Raw genomic sequence first — 18,129 nt, 5'->3', positions numbered from 1 at the left:
TTTTTGCAACCTAGTATCAGTAAAGGGCCTGGGTGAAACTTATTTCGCACAAAATTGTCAATTCAAGGCATAGTCCATTTTATAGTTGTGAGTAAGCGTAACCTTTGCTATAAGTGGAAGTTCAACTTAACAGTCTCCATCGAAACACTGCTATATCAAACGACAGAGAGAATTGAGAGCATTTCTTATGTGTCCTTGAATTTGGTGGGGATTGTTGAATATTATATGGGTTTAGGCCCAAATTTTATTTTATAAATCAATTAATTCTAGGCCCATATTAAATGTTGTGGTACAATATAGTTTTAGTCCCGTATGGGATTTTGACTAATTGTTGACTCAACTTAAATAGGCTACATGCGTGTGCACCTATAGAGAAGTTGAAAGAGACCAAAGGCGTACCACACGTGCGCACCGCCGTCGCCGCCGAGCCAAGCCGAGCCATGGCGTGGCGAGGCGAGCGAGCGAGCGATGTGTGCGTGTCATGTCATGCTCGAGCGCGGGTGTGGGGTAGTTTTGCCACTTGGGTTGGCTAAGGAAGAGGAAGGGGTACAGGCACTAATGTGGAGGAGTTACTTACAGGTCAGTTGCCATCCACTACGGTGGTGATTACTCGTAATCACTTCGACTCTTTGTCTCCCTGATCCCTCCGACATAACCTTCCCTCCCGTCTCCTTGTTGCCTTACGGCCATACCACACCTCTCGCCATCTTCTTCTTCATCGGATCATAGTGCCCCTTCTTCCTCGGATCGGCTTCGGCACTACATACATCTTCCTGCACCTACTGTGGTCCGCAACTTCGACCAACTCACCATGAGTGGGTCTCGAGCCACCGGTGCCTTGAGCATGGGTCCTTCGCAGGATACATCTCTATTATCAAATTGGTTAAATTCAATCTCTTTTTTGCCATGATCAGTATGTTGTTCATGAATATATTTGTTGCTAATCTGAGTAGTAGTAAAATCACACACGTGCACTTATCTGTCATCACAAATTTGCTATTACTTTTCTGGGTTCATTTTAACATGAAAATGCCTAAATTCCTAACATTTTCTCCTTCTACTAAATCCACTGCAGTATGATTCCAATGTGATTGAAGAATTCTGAGCATATCTCAGCTGATGACGTACAAACAATATCACATATATGAGACAGTGACACAATTAAACTAAGACACAGTTGCGTAAGTTCCTGATGTAGAACATACGTACTTCACTACTTCCTTACAAAGACATAAACAATAAAGACTATTAGAATATAAAATTAAGATCTTTATGTTATTCATAGCTTCGCTCGATCCTCTTGCTTTTGCATTTGGAGCATTTGACACCAAGACTCAACCTCAAGGATATCAATGCTTATATGTTTCTCATAGGTCTTGCTTTTCTTTCTGGTAAATGAGTTTCCTTTTCTTTCTGCATCCAGCCCATGAGAGAACTTTGCAGCCGGATGGGTACATGGGCACCCCATAAGTTGAGGAAGTGAGTGAGCACACCTAGAAAGTTCCCAATGTTCTGACCCTGTCGTCGAAGCCGCTTTCTATTTGTAGGCCCTCCCAAAGTTCTCTGTGCTCTCATGCTTGTTCTCTGTTTGTTTATGCTTGGCTTCTCAACTTGAATCCGTGCAGCCCCATGTTTAGACCTCCAAATCATTTGGTATATGGATGCTTCGCCATTGTGGCAGAAGTAATCTACGGCCTTTGCTAGCATAATCTCTTCCAGTAGCTCCAAGGAGATGTCCGTATGCAAGACATGCTGCTTACCACCAACTATCTCTACTGCTTCAGAACTTTTATTCACTGGTAGCATGTCTTCAGAAGAGCCATGGGGTGCAAAAGCAATTCCAGCTTTCAGATATGGAGAATTTTGCAGAGACACTGTGCCTTCAGACAGTGAGGTCTTCCGCTTGCTGTAAACTGAATGTGAGACTTGCCACTGCAAATTAAATTCAATTACTGGTTCTAGTGAAACATCTGATAATCCTGCCATGTTTAGGTTGCTAAAATGTGGAACCTCATGGGGCTGCTGCTGCTTGCAACATAATGGTTTCGGGCGAAACCATTGAGATGCAATGTTGTGAAGATTGTACAAATGTTCTCTGTGGTTTGAATAAGCAAATGGCGCCCATGAGAAGTCTTGAGTAGGTAGTTGAGTAAGTTCGTTGGTAATATTTTCAACTATAAATTTGACATGAGGGGCAAACAACTGCAAACTCCTAACTGCAATCCCTACTATGTCTGTACTCTCTGAAAGCTGCACTATCATACTAAAGTAGATATTACCCTCTGTTGTACCATCTTTCTTGATAAAAAATAGGGCAACCTCTGTTCCTTGCTCTGCAGTACTAAAGGGGATCAACCATAGTTGACACAAAGGCTGTTGGCTTCCTCGAACAATTTTATGGTGAAGTTCCTTGCCTGCAAAAAGATTCTTGATAAGGGAGCCAGAGGGCATGATGCGACAAAGTGGTGTGCCGCCAAGCTCAATGAATCTCAGGAATTCACTAGCACCATCTGCATACCACTCAAATCGTTTAACAACAGATGGGTTCAACTCATCGTTGTTGTGGTTAAAGATGGAGAAAACAAATGATTTGGTAGCATGTCCAATCCGTTGAGGAATGGAGGAATTCATTACCTCCTGTTCCATGCGTTCTTCTTCGAGGATTCTCTGCTTACATTTGTGCAGTTTCTCATCACACTCTTGTGCAGCCCGCTTCAGCTTCTTTTGCCAACGCAACATGGATGTATCAGTGATCTGCCATTTATTAGAAGTCTCAAGAGCAGCTTCCAGCCTGATGTGTGCCATCTCTAGCCTCTCTATGTTTCTGATTCTATTTATTTCCTCTTTGTCATCATATTTTTTAACTAGGCCAGATAGTATTTGGCTAAATGACTCCTGGATAACTGCAGAACTGACCATCTCAGCCATCAGGATTCAGGAATCTATAGCTTTGCTTCCCTGGTAAGAAAAATCAATAAATAAAAGTATGCTAAGTGGTTGTAAGAATGTACCCTCGACCAAACTGGATTAAAAGTAGGGACATCCGGACAGCTATACTGGGTACAGAGAGCAATATTCTGAATGCTAAATTGAACCGTGGGATAATATAAGATCAGAACATATAAGAGCTTAGGAAAAGGTAGGCAGGTCACTAATAAGGAGGGTCGTTTCATCAAAGACAGGTAGACTGGTCATTAACATTTATGGGACTAATAGCAAGGGTTATGCAAGAAATAATCTTCATAGGGGCAGAATACTAACTCGAGAATTGTTGAGTTTGGATCCTCGCTTGAATCGCCTGAGGAGCCCGAGGGATCAAGAGGTGGGAGACATCTCAACAGACAAAACATCGATCGAACAATAACATAATAAAGTGGACCTTAAGTCTGTTGTTACAAACAGCTTAGGGGGAAATGGGCTATTTATAGGGGTTTCTGGGCATTTTAGCCTTTTTACATCATAGAATCACCTACTACAAGCTCTATGACGCGTCATGTCGGCCCTAGTCTTCCTTCATGGGCTGGACCCCGTCAGCGATGGACATCGCTACCCTGGAGCTTACTGGTGGCTGCAGCGAAGGTACTTTCCTGTGCAGTGCGAAGGTGCTCCTTCAGGCAGGAGGTCGAAGGTACTTTGACCGTTTCGCCTCTGTTGCACGTCCTTTTGTCACTGCAACCTAAAAAAAGCAAAGCGACTCTTCGTCAGATACGGGGATTGCCGGGCTTCGGCACGACGGGCGACGGCATAACCAATGTTGTGTCATCCCCGACAGGAACGTTTGTTTCGTTTTATTATGTGTCTAAACATAACTGGCTAGTGTGAATCAGACGGTGAAAAGTTGAACAGGTCAATTGGATATTGTAGTTTCAGAAAACCCTGGTTGGTATCATGTAGCTATAGCTTTAGAAACAAGAGATGTGAAAAAAACACAGCTTAGGGGGGAAAAGAGACCATGTGTGGAGTTGCTAAAACTCCATCTGATGTAAGTGTTATCAATATCATATTAATTTTTAATAATATACCATGAACAAAAACCATATATAAGGTTTGTTACATCGAAGTGACTCAATGTTTTCCAAACCTAGAACTTTTTTTTGTGGGGTGGGGGTTTCATCCTTTACCTGGCTGCAGTTTGGGAGTGAAGTGACGTTAAGACCATCAATGTATCATTATTCAAACAAGGTCTTCAGAATAGTCGCCACCACATCAAATGATTAGGAGGGTGCCCTTGTAACTGATGTGTTTGATTGGAGAGCAAAGTGACATGAAGGCCTTTGATCAATGCAGCATCATACATATGGAACTCAGAAACCAGAAGAGTCGCTCCATCTTCACCACATGAAAGATCCACACCTGCGTGTGCGGGCTTCCGTTGCTCGCACTCGCAATTTGTTGTGGATGAAGCAAATTTGCATGTCTCTGTAAACTTAATGAATGTGCTAGTCTGATGATGTCAGACTAGGGACGTTAAAATCAAACAGCAGGCCAGGGATTTATTGACGACAGTGAGGGGTGTGGAAGAACTGGTCTCAACAAGGGTAAAATATACTTACCCGGTCCTCATTCCTTGATGCTGTGTAATTTAATTTGGCTGAACAGATTGCTGCACTACATCTCAAGCATCAAACAGCAGACGAGGGGCGATTAACAACGCCTTTGGTTTAAGGAATGATCTCGTGCCGAATGAATTGATCCTTCAGGGGATCACCTGTTCTAGGATCAGACATGCGGGGAACATGGTCGTCCGCTGATTGCTGGGGAGCTGGATGGTCACAGAAACTGACTTGTGGGCAAGCCAACGAGGAGTTAGTCAGCGACGGATCGGTCCATCCGCTGATGCAAACAAAATGGTGCAGCTAGCTTCGGTGTTTGGATGAGATTATTCCAAGCCATGCGTCGATGCAAACCTAACACGCTGTAAATGTTCCCTACTAAAGATATGATTTTTAGCAACGTCTCTTTTTTAATAGAGGCATCTCAAACTACAGCCCCCTCTACAAATAGGTCCCAAAATGAGCCACCTCTAGAAATGTATTTGTAGGGGTGACTGGTATTTTTTGCCACCTCTACAAGTTGCAGGACTTATGATATCTACAACTTTGCAGTTAAATTTTTTTTATTTGAATTCGTTTAGGTACCCAAATACTGATTTCAAAATCGGATGAAGATAATATGAGAATGAATGTCTTATATGGATACAAGTCACTTTTGGGTGGAGTGGTTCCATGAGTAACGCCCAAAGCCTGAGGTCGTGGGTTCAATCCTCCGCGTCCGCGAAGCATATGTTTTTCGTGCAAAAATAGGTGCGTCTATGGTTGGTGGGCCCAGAACATGAGAAAGCGATGAGAGGCGATAGGTGTGTCTATGGTCGGTGGGCCCATATGCGTCACGTCGCCTCCCATTGCCTCCGAAATTGAGGAGATTAGGACCCCAAATAGAGGAGTGGTAATTCCTTTTTTGTAGTTCTTTTTTTTAGGGAAGGGTAAAAGGGAAAATGCATAATTGCAAAAAAAAATGTGTTGAGTAGTATAGTTAGATGAAAATCATCTTCTTCATTTAAAAAAAAACTTCTTCTAGGGTTTCACTCGCCACCATCCACCAGTCCGTGCTATAGGAACCGCCGCCGCCGGTAGGAGGGGACTGCGTGGGGCTGGGTGAGTGCGTGGGTGTGGACGAGGGAGGCAGCGCTTGCGGCATCATGCCAGGGCGAGGGCGGTGCGGTGGGTGGCCCGGCCGGGTGGTGCTGTTGTTGGGATGCCCGCCGCGACGACGACCGCCGCCCGCCTCCGCCTGCCACTGTCAAAAGCGGCCCACCACTCGCCCTGCTCGAGCCGGCGCCACCGACGAGCGAGGGATAGGGCCACCCACCGATGAGCGACGAGCGAGGACGTTGGCGAGGCTGCTGCCGCGGCGAGCGAGGGATAGGGCACGGCGGCTGCCGCGACGCCGTGCGAGGCCGGCGGCTGCCGCGACGCCGTGCGAGGCCGGCGGCGGCTAGAGCGACGGAGAGAGCAGGGCGGCGGCGGCTAGGGCGAGGGAGAGAAGCAGCGTCGCGTGCTGACCGGTTCGCCGTGGGGGGAGGGGCGCGGTGGGGCATGGGGTGGGAGTGAGAGGGGTGTGTGCAATGACCGTATTGCCCTTGGATGAATAAAATCAACAAAAATGACTATTTTGCGTAGGCGATGGGAGGCGATAGGAAGCGATCCCAACCATTGTAAAAGGTTTGCTCCTAGTAGTAGTATTTCGGGAGAAAATATATAGGATCTGTTATGCATGTGTATCTCTCATGCGTATCTCTATATGGTAGCTAACATATACGATGTTGACTTTGTTCTTTCATAGAGACTATATATATTGAGGATTGGTCCCACAGGTCTAGAAGATTAGTCATCGCATAGCGAACCACATTTTGGTTCATAAAAAAAACAAATCGAACCATTGTTTTCTTCTGTAGTCCCTCCTAGATTATGCACAACGAAACGGGGCCACCAGTGTAGTTGACTGGCAGTGTCTTGTGTGAGCGACTGAGCGTTCCTAGACTGCGCATGGGCACGGTGGGCACTACTTGCCGGCCAATCGCTGTCTGCGCGTTTGGTTGCCTGCATCGGCCCTCAGCCAGGCTCTGCGCGTGAAGGAACCCCGCACAGCCAGGCTCTGGAGGAACACAGAAATCGGCCGTTTCGGCAGGGCCAGGCTCGCGTGGTGTGGGTATTTGCCATCTAATGACATAATTAATGTATTATTAGCCCATATTAAATGACGTTAACATATTTCTATTAATATTAAGGAGTAATAAGATAAACTAAGAGCTATAAGAGAATAGGTTCCCGTAATAAATGTCATGATGATGATATTTATATATTTTTATCTCATGCAACCCGTCCTCATGCGAGTAACCAAATAGGATCTCGGGACAACCTGGCTCCAAACACCACACTCTTGCATGCATTGGGCCTGGCTACTGGGAGCCAGGCTCCTCCCATACAAGCTAGGCTGAGTTCATACACGAACCAAACAAGCCCCAACTGTCCTTTAGCAAGGTAATGTTCTAAATCTAGGAAACAATGTTTGGTCTTCACAATAAAAATTATCTACCTTCATAAGATTAATAATCCAGATTTAGGACAAAAAAAATTTCATGTTCGGACGAATGGTATAGCACAATATTCGTGTCCAGTATTGGAAAATGTAAACATTTCATGCGCAATGAAAACAATTAAATTATAACATCAAAGATCCCATGGAATATTTGATAAGCATATGGTTGCTGATCTTCTGTTAGGTTGAGATAACTACCAATTGGGCGGAGATGCAACACACCTGTCGGTGTTTTGTAAACCGGACTAGTAAACTTATACGATTGCCGCGCTACTCTAGGTAGACGATGGTAGCATCCAATAGACACGAAGATTTATACTGGTTCAGGCCGAAGCCCTATGTCCAGTCTCAGAGCTGATTGAGTGTGTGTTCCTCGCTTGAATGCTCTAAAGTTCTTACAATGGGGGGTGCAAGAATGGTGGAAGAGAATGAAAGACCTATGCTAGGCGAAGGGCTGCTTGAAGAGAAGCTCCAGGAGCCCTACTACGATGGTGAACGAATGGAATGGTAGAGGATGTGAACCGTTCCCTGAGATGTGTGCCTTGGCTGCCCTTATATAGAGTTCGGGGCTAGGGCTTATACAAAGAGGAGGTTCTCTCGACCGAAGGGTCGAGAGCCTAAGGGAGGGCCTAGCTAACTTGGCTTGCAAGCTACGCCGTCTTCTAGAGCACGTCCGGTCATGGCTATTGTCATGGTCTTCTGGTTACGTTGGCAGGATGTGACATGGCTCAACTGTGCCGGCCGTGGCGGCACTGTAGCCTCGATGGTGGTTCATCAGCCGTCCTACGCAACACGGTGTCCGTCGTGTCCTTCGTCAATGTCTCCTAGTTCCCAGGGGCGTTGTACCCAAAGTAGCTGCTCTGGAATGTCGATCGCTTGGTCGCTTTGCGGGGCCGAGGGCCATGACCCCGATCATTGGGGTTGGGGCGCTCTGCCGGTCTGGATGGCCTTTTCGTCGAGCCCCTTGTCGTGGATCTCCATCCCGTAGTGGGTGGGATCGTACGAGCATCTAGTCGATCTGTATTTGTACGGTGGGTGTCGTACCCGTTGCCACTGTGGTGCGGTGTTGTCTCGTCGGTGCGGCATGGCGCAGGGATAGTGTCTGACCGGGACGAGGTGGCTGTCATCCCCTTGGTCCTTGCGGGGTTAGTGCGGCATGCATGCTCTTGTCAGAGCAGGCATGCCTTGCTACGCTCAACCTCCCCCCATCCCTCCCGGGGGTCATGTCGGGGAGAGGTCATGCGCCTTGCGAGCGCTGTGTGCTAAGGCGGATGGAAGGGGTCGGGGATGACCCCAGCCTTGGCGCCTTGCCCGCTCCGCTCGGCTTTCGCTGGGCCTCGGTCATGAGAAAACTACCATGTATTGCATTTAGGAAGTGATGTAGCCTCTCCAAAATTGGAGAGCCAGAAGGGTGGTTTTGGAGAGCAGGATGATGGAGAGTGGTTTAGAGAGTCTACAGGAGCATTTTTTTGGTTTGTTTTCTAAATTTCATACGGATGCTCTTAGTGAGATAGATGAAATTAACATTGAAAAAAATTACAAGTGCCATCATATACTTGTAAGTCTCGGCTTACAAATGCATTGCATTATTGTTTCCCACATAATTTAGTAATCCCCAGAAAATGCTTAATTTGTGTGAAACACACACATAACATCAATACAGAAATTGGGACTAAGAAAATGTGATGTGCTACAGTTGCATAATTTCCTAACATACAACATAGTGCTTCAGTACTTCTTCATTACTAACAGAATAAAGACTACTTTCATGTAACTATGAAACCTTTATACTATACTAACTCTAGCATTGAGGATATCTTTTCTGAAAGATTTTCCGTTTCTTTCTGCAAGCTTAATTTCCCTTTCTTTTTGAATCCAGTCCATGACCGGCCTTTGCAGTTGGATGGGTGCATGGTTACTCCATAAGTCGAGCAAGTGAGCGATCTTATGTGTCCGGCTCCAAAGCACCTCTTCCTGTCCTTGAAACAGCTTTATTCTTGTAGGATACCCAATAGTTCTCCATGTTGGCATGCTTGTTCTCATGCTTGGCCTTTCAACCTGAATGCGTGCATCCCCATGCTTGGACTTCCAAACCATTTGGTACACTGTCGCTTCAGCATTCTGGCAGAAGTAATCAATGGCCTTTGGTAGCATGATCTCTCCTAGTTGTTGCAAGGTAATGTCTGTATGCAAGAGATGTTGATCTCCACCAACTATCTCCCTTGCTTCAGAACTTTTGTTCTCTGGTATCATGTCTACAGAAGACCCATGGGGTGAAAACATAATTCCAGCTTTCACATATGGAGAATCTTGCAGAGACATTATACCTCCAGACAGAGAGGCCTTACGTTTCCTATAAACAGTCCGTGAGACTTGCCACTGCAAATTAAATTCAATTAGTGGTTCTAGCGAAACATCTGATATTCCTGCCATGTCTTGGTTGCTAAAAGGTTGAGCACACTGTCGATCATGCTGCTTGCAACATAACGGGTTTGGGCGAAACCACTGAGTCGCAAGGCTATGAAGATTACCCCAATGTTCTTTCTGGTATGAATAAACAAATGGCACCCATGATAGGTCTTGAGTAGGTAGTTGAGTAAGTTCTTTGGTAATATTTTCAACTGTAGACTTGACATGAGGGGCAAACAACTGCAAGCTCTTAACTGCAATTCCAACTATGTCTGTACTCTCTGAAAACTGTACTATCATACTAAAGTAGATATTACCCTCTGGTGCAGTGCCTTCTTTTTTTTATAAATACCATGATAGCCTCTGTTCTATGCTCTGCAGTTCTGAATGGCGCCAACCATAGTAGTAATGAAGGATTGTTTCCCCTAACGATTTTATGGTGTAGTTCTTTGCCTGCAAAAAGGTTCTTGATAAGGGAGCCAAAGGGCATGATGTGATAGTGTGGTGCGCCACCAAGCTCTATGAATCTCAGGAATTCACTAGCTCCATCTGCATACCACTCAAATCATTTAACAACTGATCTGCTCAACTCCTTGTCTTTGCGGTTAAAGACAGAAAAAACAAATGACATGGTAGCATGTGCGATCCATTTGGGAAAGGGGGAATTCGTCACCTCCTGTTCCATCTTTTCTTCTTCTAGGATTCTATGCTTGCATTTGTGGAGTGTGTTGCCACAATCTTGAGCAGCACGCTTCAGCTTCTTACGCCAATGCAACAAGGATGTGTCAGTGATCTGCCACTTTTCTGATGTCTCAAAGCCTGATGTGTGCCATTTCTAGCCTCTCTATGTGTCTGATTGCATTTGTTTCCTCTTTCTCCTCATATTTTTGAACCAGACCAGATATAATTTGGCTAATTGACTCCTGGATAACCGCAGAACTGACCATCTCCGACATTGGGATTCAAGCGTCTCTAGCACTCTTCCCTGGTAAATATATATATATATATATATATATATATATATATATATATATATATATATATATAGCAGTGTGCATAAGAGATTAGATATGATGTGAACCTGGATACAATCGAAGCAAAGATTAGGTAAGTGTGGATGCAAGAATCTACCTCGATCAAATTATATGAAACTGTGGATAACTTTCCTGGGTACAGCTGAGAGAGACATTGTGGATGTTATATTTGAACTGTGGAAGAAACAAAAAGAGGCACACAGTTCACAAACATAGAGGGATTCTTATAGAAATTCCTGATAATTTGGTAGTAAAAAGAGGTAGACAGGACATTAATATATGAAGGGACCATTTCTGCAATGATAGGTAGTACAACATCGACATTTATGGGTCCGATAGCAAGGTGTGTGAAAGAAATGGTCTTCACAGGGGTAGAACTCGAGAAGGATTATTTGAATAAATTATGTATTCCAACATAATTGGCGAGCATGAATCGAGTGGTCAAAACATAAAGAGGGCCCCTTTGGATGCCATAGTTTCAAAAGACAATGATCGCCAGAAATTGTAGCTTTTGAAACCAGAGGTGTGAAAACCCATGGCTTGGAGAAAAGGTCAGACTTGGAATGTTAAATCAACTGCAGGACAGGGATTAATTGTTGATAGTGAGGGGTGTGGAAAAATTGTTCCACAAGGGTATAATGCTTACCCAGTCCTAGTTGCTTGATGCTGTGTAATTTGGCTAAACAGACTGTTGTTAGGAAAAAGGACTAGACTATCTGATGCTTCAAACTGTAGTCGAGGGATTGAATGTTGGGCACTGTATATAGGAACTAGTATATGTGTCTGTTTGTGGCAGGCTACGTATACAGTAATTGCTTTTCCACAAAATATAGGAACTGATATCATGATAGTGTTTCTTTAGAAACTGGAGGTGTGAAAGACTGCGGCTTGGATAAAACCCCAGCATGGAGTTTTTAAAATTCCAAAAACATGTTAGATTTGTAATACCATAGTTTCAGAAAATAAAGCTAAGATTTGTTGCATCCAATTGCATCATTGTTTTCCAAAACCAAATTATTTTGAAAACTGTAGTATTTTTTCCAAAACTAAAAAAATTGTATCCAAACAGGGCCTAAGTTGCGTGAGAAATTATTAGGAGGGCGGTGGTCCTATAATTGTCTGATTAGAGAGCAAAGCGACATCGAGACATTTCATCAATGTAGCATTTCATAAGGAACTCAAAAGTCAGAAAGTCTCCATCTTCACCACATGAATGATTGACACCTTGAAAGTGCCACTTCCTTTGCTGGCAATTTGTTGTTGGTAAAGCAAATATACAAATCTATGTAAACTTATTGCATGTGCTAGTCGGACTAGGTCATACACTAGGGATGTTAAAATTAAATCAAACAGCGGGCCAGGGATTAATCGATGACTCTGAGGAGTGTGGAACGTCCAGGGTAAACAATGTTTACACGGTCCTCATTGCTTGATGTTGTGCGTAATTTTGGCTTAACAGATTGTTGTTGCAAAAAAGAAATAGACTACATCTTATGCATCAAACTGCAGCTAAAGGATTAAATGTTGGGGACAAAGCACTTTTTTTAGGAAGCTTTATCTATATACTCTTATAAATATAAACCCCACTAGATGATTTTTCTCTTCATGCAAGGTATCCACATCATTCCACACTAAATGATCCCATGTATTATCTCTTCATGCAAGGTGTCCACATCATTGCCCACTAAGTCTATATCATCCCATATAAATTATATTTCTCTTCATGCAAGTTGTTCACAACATTCCCCACTAAGTGATCCCACTAGATGTTCTATCTCTTTAAGCAAGGTATTCACATCATTCCCCACTAATAAGTCTATGTCATCCCTTATTAATTACAAAAAAAGGTCCACGTCATCTCTATCATGTGTAATAGTTTTATTCTTTAATTAATTGATCTATTAACATACTGTTTGCACCAGAATTTGGAAGGAGGATCTCAAGAGCTCGAGAACTCCCAAAATCATGTCAGTAAGGAATCGATTGCGTGCGGATCAGAACCAGTTGATAAGGATGAAGCACTAGAATCGGCTTTCTTCAAATAGCGCCAGCAGATAACAACAGAAGCTATGATTGGCGCTGGGACGAGACATACTGGACTCTACAAAAAGGGAAAGATTAGAGTCCAAGTTATCTTAAATTAGGAATATTTTCATTTTATACCAAAGGATGTAACAAATCGTGCTTGAGTAGGATTCATGTTTAGACTCCGGGTATAAATACCAAACCCCGGCTATTATAAAAACAACAATCAATCAAATACAAAGTCAATTACTTTTTTTTGGCTCCGGCCACCCCTTAGGAGTAGGAGTAGAGTAGATCTCGGCGAGTTCTTCAGCGAGTACGGCTGCATCGATCCGGTCGACCTCCATTGCTTGTCTGTAAGTACCGTCATGGTTTATACCTCTGTTCGTATGGCTGCATCGATTCGGTCGACCCCCACTGCGACTCTGGTATAGGCTAGTTATCGATTCTTATCTAATTCAAGTATGACCTGTGTGATTCTGCCTCACACCCCACTGCTTGAATTAGATCAAGGTCAAGTTATCGGCTCTATCTTAGTATGGCAGTCTTTGGTATATTCATTAAGTTACCGATATTGCTTATTGCTTTCATTGTTTATCTAATTACAGCAATATCACTCTGCCCGATTGATATTGATCTGGATCTGCCTTATATCTTGTTTAACTCATCGTTTGCTAATCTAAAACTGATCTAATCTACGTCTTAAGCGATAAGTTATGTTTTTTATCGGCTATTTTGCGTCAATCTTAATCGTGCATAACGTGCGGTTAAGGCATGTCCGATCTTGAGTAGATCTATTAGTTAATGAAAACCGTTCCATGGCCCATCATCACGGCCTGTGGAATTCTGCCTCTCACCCCACTGTTGGCACCGTGGAGTGGGCATCGTTAGTTAGTAGACCCATTCCTAAGAAGGTATGACCTTAACTATGCGCTATGCCTGAATCGGCTGTTTAGCCGATGTCGAATGCTTTCACGAACAGTTCACATTACGAGATCATTGAAGTAGAGATAAGTTGAAAGATGCGTTAGCCCCATGATCTTGTTATGGTATTATGGCCTGCATGATTCTGCCTCATGCCCCACTGATATTAGTAATGAGTTAGGGTCGTCGAGTCTATTGTTGTTTCTACGGCCTGCATGATTCTGCCTCATGCCCCACTGGTCATGGCGATAGATGAGATCTAACATGTTCATTAGATTTACCTTTATTAAATGGTTAAGAGGTGTTGAGTTGCTTCTTTAAATAAAAGGAGTTCGGTTACTTGTAATCATTGGCTCAGTATAAACCAATCATCATTAATATCTTATTGCCATTGATTAATATTTGCTTAAATAACATTTATCCTGAATGATAACCGATCCTTCTTATACAACCCCATGAGCTTTAATCAATTCATTCTTGTGAACATGCTGGGATCAACTATTTAGTTGATTTCCTCTTATATCGGCTCTCAGAGCCGCACATTCGAGACTGTCTGGCACCACCGGCACGTTCCGCCCTTAATTACTGATAAACTTTCTCTCCTTGTCAATTGCAGGGTCAAATTGACTGGCACGTCTTGGGAGGATTGCGCAGGATCAACCACCCTTGCACTGAAGCTAGGCGGATCTGCTCCATCGAGCGGACCCTTTCGGCTTGCTGCGTGTGTCCTCGGCACAGAGGCAAAAATTCTATGTCGACATATGTTTCTGGCACGCCTGGTGGGACAACACAATCGTCATGGCGGCTCACAACAACGACAACATCCTTATGGTACATTATGAAGACCTACCTGATGAAGATAAGGATACCATTAGCAAAGCTACAGAAGAATTTCAGAGGAAGTGTTTGTTGTCCTACACCAAAATACATGACAGCATAATTATTCAGAAATTTCCACTACCAAGAGTTCTACTACACGGGCAGACAGATACAGTTGAAGCTAAAGATAGGCGTTTCTTTATGGAAGCCATAGACAAATCTGTTCGTGATGCCATATCAAGCCGCAATGAAGCTTTCGGTGACGCATTTCACAACGTCATGAAAGAGGCGATTCATGGGATTCCAGTTGGTCAGGTTGGATCGACTTGTTACAACATTCTAGACCCATTGACTCAAGGGACTAATCAAGTCGGTACCAGCCATCAAGAAGCAGTACCAGCTGGTAATGGTGATGTCCAGACACTTCAAGGTTCATCTGAACAAACTCCAAGTACTGCTACAGATCGGGTACAGTACAATCCTGGACCGTCAATACAGCATGTACAACAGCCGACGGGGCAAAGTCAGAACTAGATGATCAATTTTGGCACATCAGGCCACATACCATCGTTGGATCAAAAAATAGCACCATCAATTCAAAAGATCCATAGAGATATAGATTCTTATGTCTATAATCAGAGACTTCAAGCAGCAAGCTAGCAAAGGACCCAATAGATTGAGATTCCACAAGGCTATCACTATGGCACAGATTATAACACCCTCCACATGATGCCAAATCCAGGATATCAAGGCACGCGAGATTTCAATCCACAGATGGGTCAGCAAGTACCGAGAAATCCAAATCCACAAGCTGATGAGTTGCTGCTGAAGGTGACCGAGATGATGAAGAATCAGTTCGGTCTGAAGCCAAAAGGGCTGACCTTTTCATACAAACGTCCATATCTAGAATGGTATGATTTGGTTGCTCTTCCTACAAATTACAGGCTCCTAGAGTTTGCCAAGTTCACTGGTCAAGACAGTACAAGCACAATAGAACATGTCAGTCGGTATCTTATATAATTGGGTGAAGCATCAGTTGAGGATGCCCATCGGGTTCGTTTCTTATCCTTATCCCTGTCAGGGCCAGCCTTCACTTGGTTCTCGTCACTACCAGTCAACTCCATTGCCAATTGGGCTGACCTGGAGAAGAAGTTTCATACATATTTTTATACTGGGACTGGAGAAAAGAAGATCACCGATCTGACGACCATGAGACAAAGGACTAATGAATCGGGCACTGAGTTTCTTCAGGGATTCCGAGAGACTAGGATTTGTGCTTCTCATTGAGTTTGGCTGATGATCAGCTAGTTGCTTTAACTGTCCAAGGAATGCTACCAATGTGGAAGGAAAAGATGCTAGGACAAGAATTTGACAACTTGGGTCAATTGGCTCAATGAGTAGCAGCGCTCAATAGCCAATTCCAGAGTATGCGCAGAGACACTCGATTCTAGAAGAATACCACCGTAGCTGAAGCTTATGATCCATACTCAACAGATGACGGCTATGAAGATGAAGAAGAGGAGGTTGCTGCAGCTGAATGGAATTGGAGCAAGAAGACAGTAATGGTGCCAAATCCTTGGGGAAGAAGAGTCGAGGAGAGCTATGACTTTGATGTCACAAAATCGGACAAGCTCTTTGACATTTTACTTGAGAAAGGCTAGATCAAATTGCCGGACAATCATGTTATGTTGCCCCTGACCAATTGAAGAATAAGAAGTTCTGCAAGTTCCATAATGCTACTTCTCATTCCACTAATGAGTGCAGAATTTTTTGGCAGCATATACAGAGGGCTATTTAGCAAGGGAGGCTCAAGTTCGATACGCCTCGAAAGATGAAAGTTGATGATAATCCTTTCCTAGGAGATCAAAATATGGTTGATGTTTGGATATTCAAAGGAAAAACTAAGGTCCTAACATCGACCAAATCAAGAAAAGATGGAACAGTCGATCCCAAGATGCAGATATCGGCTGATGAATACAGAGAGGTTAAAAACGTCGTGATCAGCAGAAGAGCCGATATGAGCATGGGGAAATGTCAAAGGATGGAGCGATGAGGCCGCGAGTCACATCTCAGATCCTGTTGAATAAGTGGCGGCGGCAAAAGGAAAAAGATCCTCAGCAATGGTTAGAGGATCAAAAATACCAGCATCAACTGGAAGATGAAAGGTATGAAAGGAAGCAAGCTGAATCGTACTGGAATTGTCCTTTCTTCAGATACTACTGGAACGAAGGTTTAAAATTGCCTACTAGACATGACTGTCCAGAATGCAGTAATCAATATTGGGAGTTTAGGCAATCTCAAATCAACCGCCGGTCTATCCATGCCCAGAATGCATATCATCACAATAACATGGATCTGCGCTTAAAAAATAAAAGTATTCATGATCGGCTAGGAAAGAGAGTTGTTGACCAAGACTGGGCTGATCATGAAGAAGGAAATAACCAGAGGGAACATGTTTGGCAAAAAGGCCAACGGTGCCCCAGAGGTTTAACAAGAAGCCAGAAAAGAAGAGTGCAACACCTAAGGAATAAGAAGATGGAACAAGCTCAGTCATCCAGTAAAACTCAAGTGTGGCGTACCAAGCAAATAGCTGATAAGAAGCAACCATCGGCTAATATCCAAATGGCTTTTCTATTGCTATCAAAATTCAGAGCTCCGGCAGATCAGGAAGTTTACTCAGACTTCAATGAATTAGAGTATGAAGATATGGCTGCCAAGTTGACGGTTACACACCAAGCGATATTTGATAAGCCAGTCAAACATCGGCACTTGAAGGCTTTATACATGAAAGGTCTTGTTGATGGGAAGCCGATGAACAAAATGTTAGTGGACGGAGGTGCTTCTGTCAATCTTATGCCTTACACTACTTTTCATAAGCTTGGCAAGGGACTAGGAGATTTTCTTGAGACCGACATGATGCTTAGAGACTTCGGAGGGAATACATCTAAGACCCAGGGGGCAATAAACGTTGAGTTAACAATCAAGAGTAAAACTCTGCTCACCACGTTCTTTGTCATCGATGGAAAAGGCTCATACAGTTTACTCCTCGGTCGTGACTGGATTCACACAAACTGTTGCGTGCCATCAACCATGCATCAATGTTTGATTCAATGGCATGGGGATGATGTTGAGGTGGTTCGCGCTGATGAGTCTGTGATTATCGCAATAGCCGATCCAGTGTTTTGGGAATTAGGAGACTTCGAATGCCTTTCTGGCAAAACATGGGAAGGAGGCTTCATCAGGATTAATAATGAAGGCCAACAACCAGTTCAAGCAATCGGCTCTGAAAGTTTGTTTTAATCAGTAATCGTGGCATCACGTCGACCATTGAGTTAAGTAAAAATAAACATTGAGTATTGGAAATGGGTTTAGGCCGACGTAGGTGAATGTTGAATTAAAGTGTAAGTGCGATTCAGAGTTGATAGATTTTTTAAGAGAAGCTCTGTAGGATGCTTGACTTGGATTGATCGATCGTTTGATCTTTGGAATGAAAAATGCATGAAGAGATGTTATTCTGACATTTGAATTTGATAGCCAATTCGTTCTCGGCTCCAAAAGCCGGTACCAGGAGGGTATCGCCTCTAGTTCAAAAAGTAAAAATTTTCAAAGATAGTAAAAGTCGATATGATATGTATCGCCTACAGAGCAAAAACAAAAAGCAAAAATAGTCATACGTAAGGATGTCACACTGAAGCACAATCATAAAGGAACAGGAGTCTTCATTCATTGGCTTATCCTAAATACAAACTAGTCAAAGACCTTGTTCACCACATACTGAGCGGGTGTGATGTCCATGATGGCCTCTGCCGCTGCTATGAAA

General features: G+C 43.6%; 1 protein-coding gene and 1 pseudogene across 1 annotated transcript; both read right to left on the bottom strand.

The window, feature by feature from the left end:
• Positions 1-956: 956 nt before the first annotated feature.
• LOC136541285 (uncharacterized) lies at positions 957-3,410 on the bottom strand. Its single transcript, XM_066533100.1, has 2 exons — positions 3,262-3,410; positions 957-2,958 (listed from the first exon to the last, which is right to left on the bottom strand). Exon 2 carries the CDS (start codon positions 2,926-2,928, stop codon positions 1,357-1,359), a length of 1,572 nt encoding a protein of 523 aa, XP_066389197.1. The 5' UTR covers positions 2,929-2,958; positions 3,262-3,410; the 3' UTR covers positions 957-1,356.
• A 5,302-nt stretch (positions 3,411-8,712) lies between these two features.
• On the bottom strand, positions 8,713-10,754 carry LOC136541284 (uncharacterized; annotated as a pseudogene).
• Between the last annotated feature and the right edge of the window lie 7,375 nt (positions 10,755-18,129).

The sequence above is a fragment of the Miscanthus floridulus genome, chromosome 3, assembly GCF_019320115.1.
Source record: "Miscanthus floridulus cultivar M001 chromosome 3, ASM1932011v1, whole genome shotgun sequence".
NCBI lineage: Eukaryota > Viridiplantae > Streptophyta > Magnoliopsida > Poales > Poaceae > Miscanthus > Miscanthus floridulus.
The sequence above is the reverse complement of the archived record's forward strand: the minus strand, read 5'-3'. Positions and strand labels throughout refer to the sequence as shown.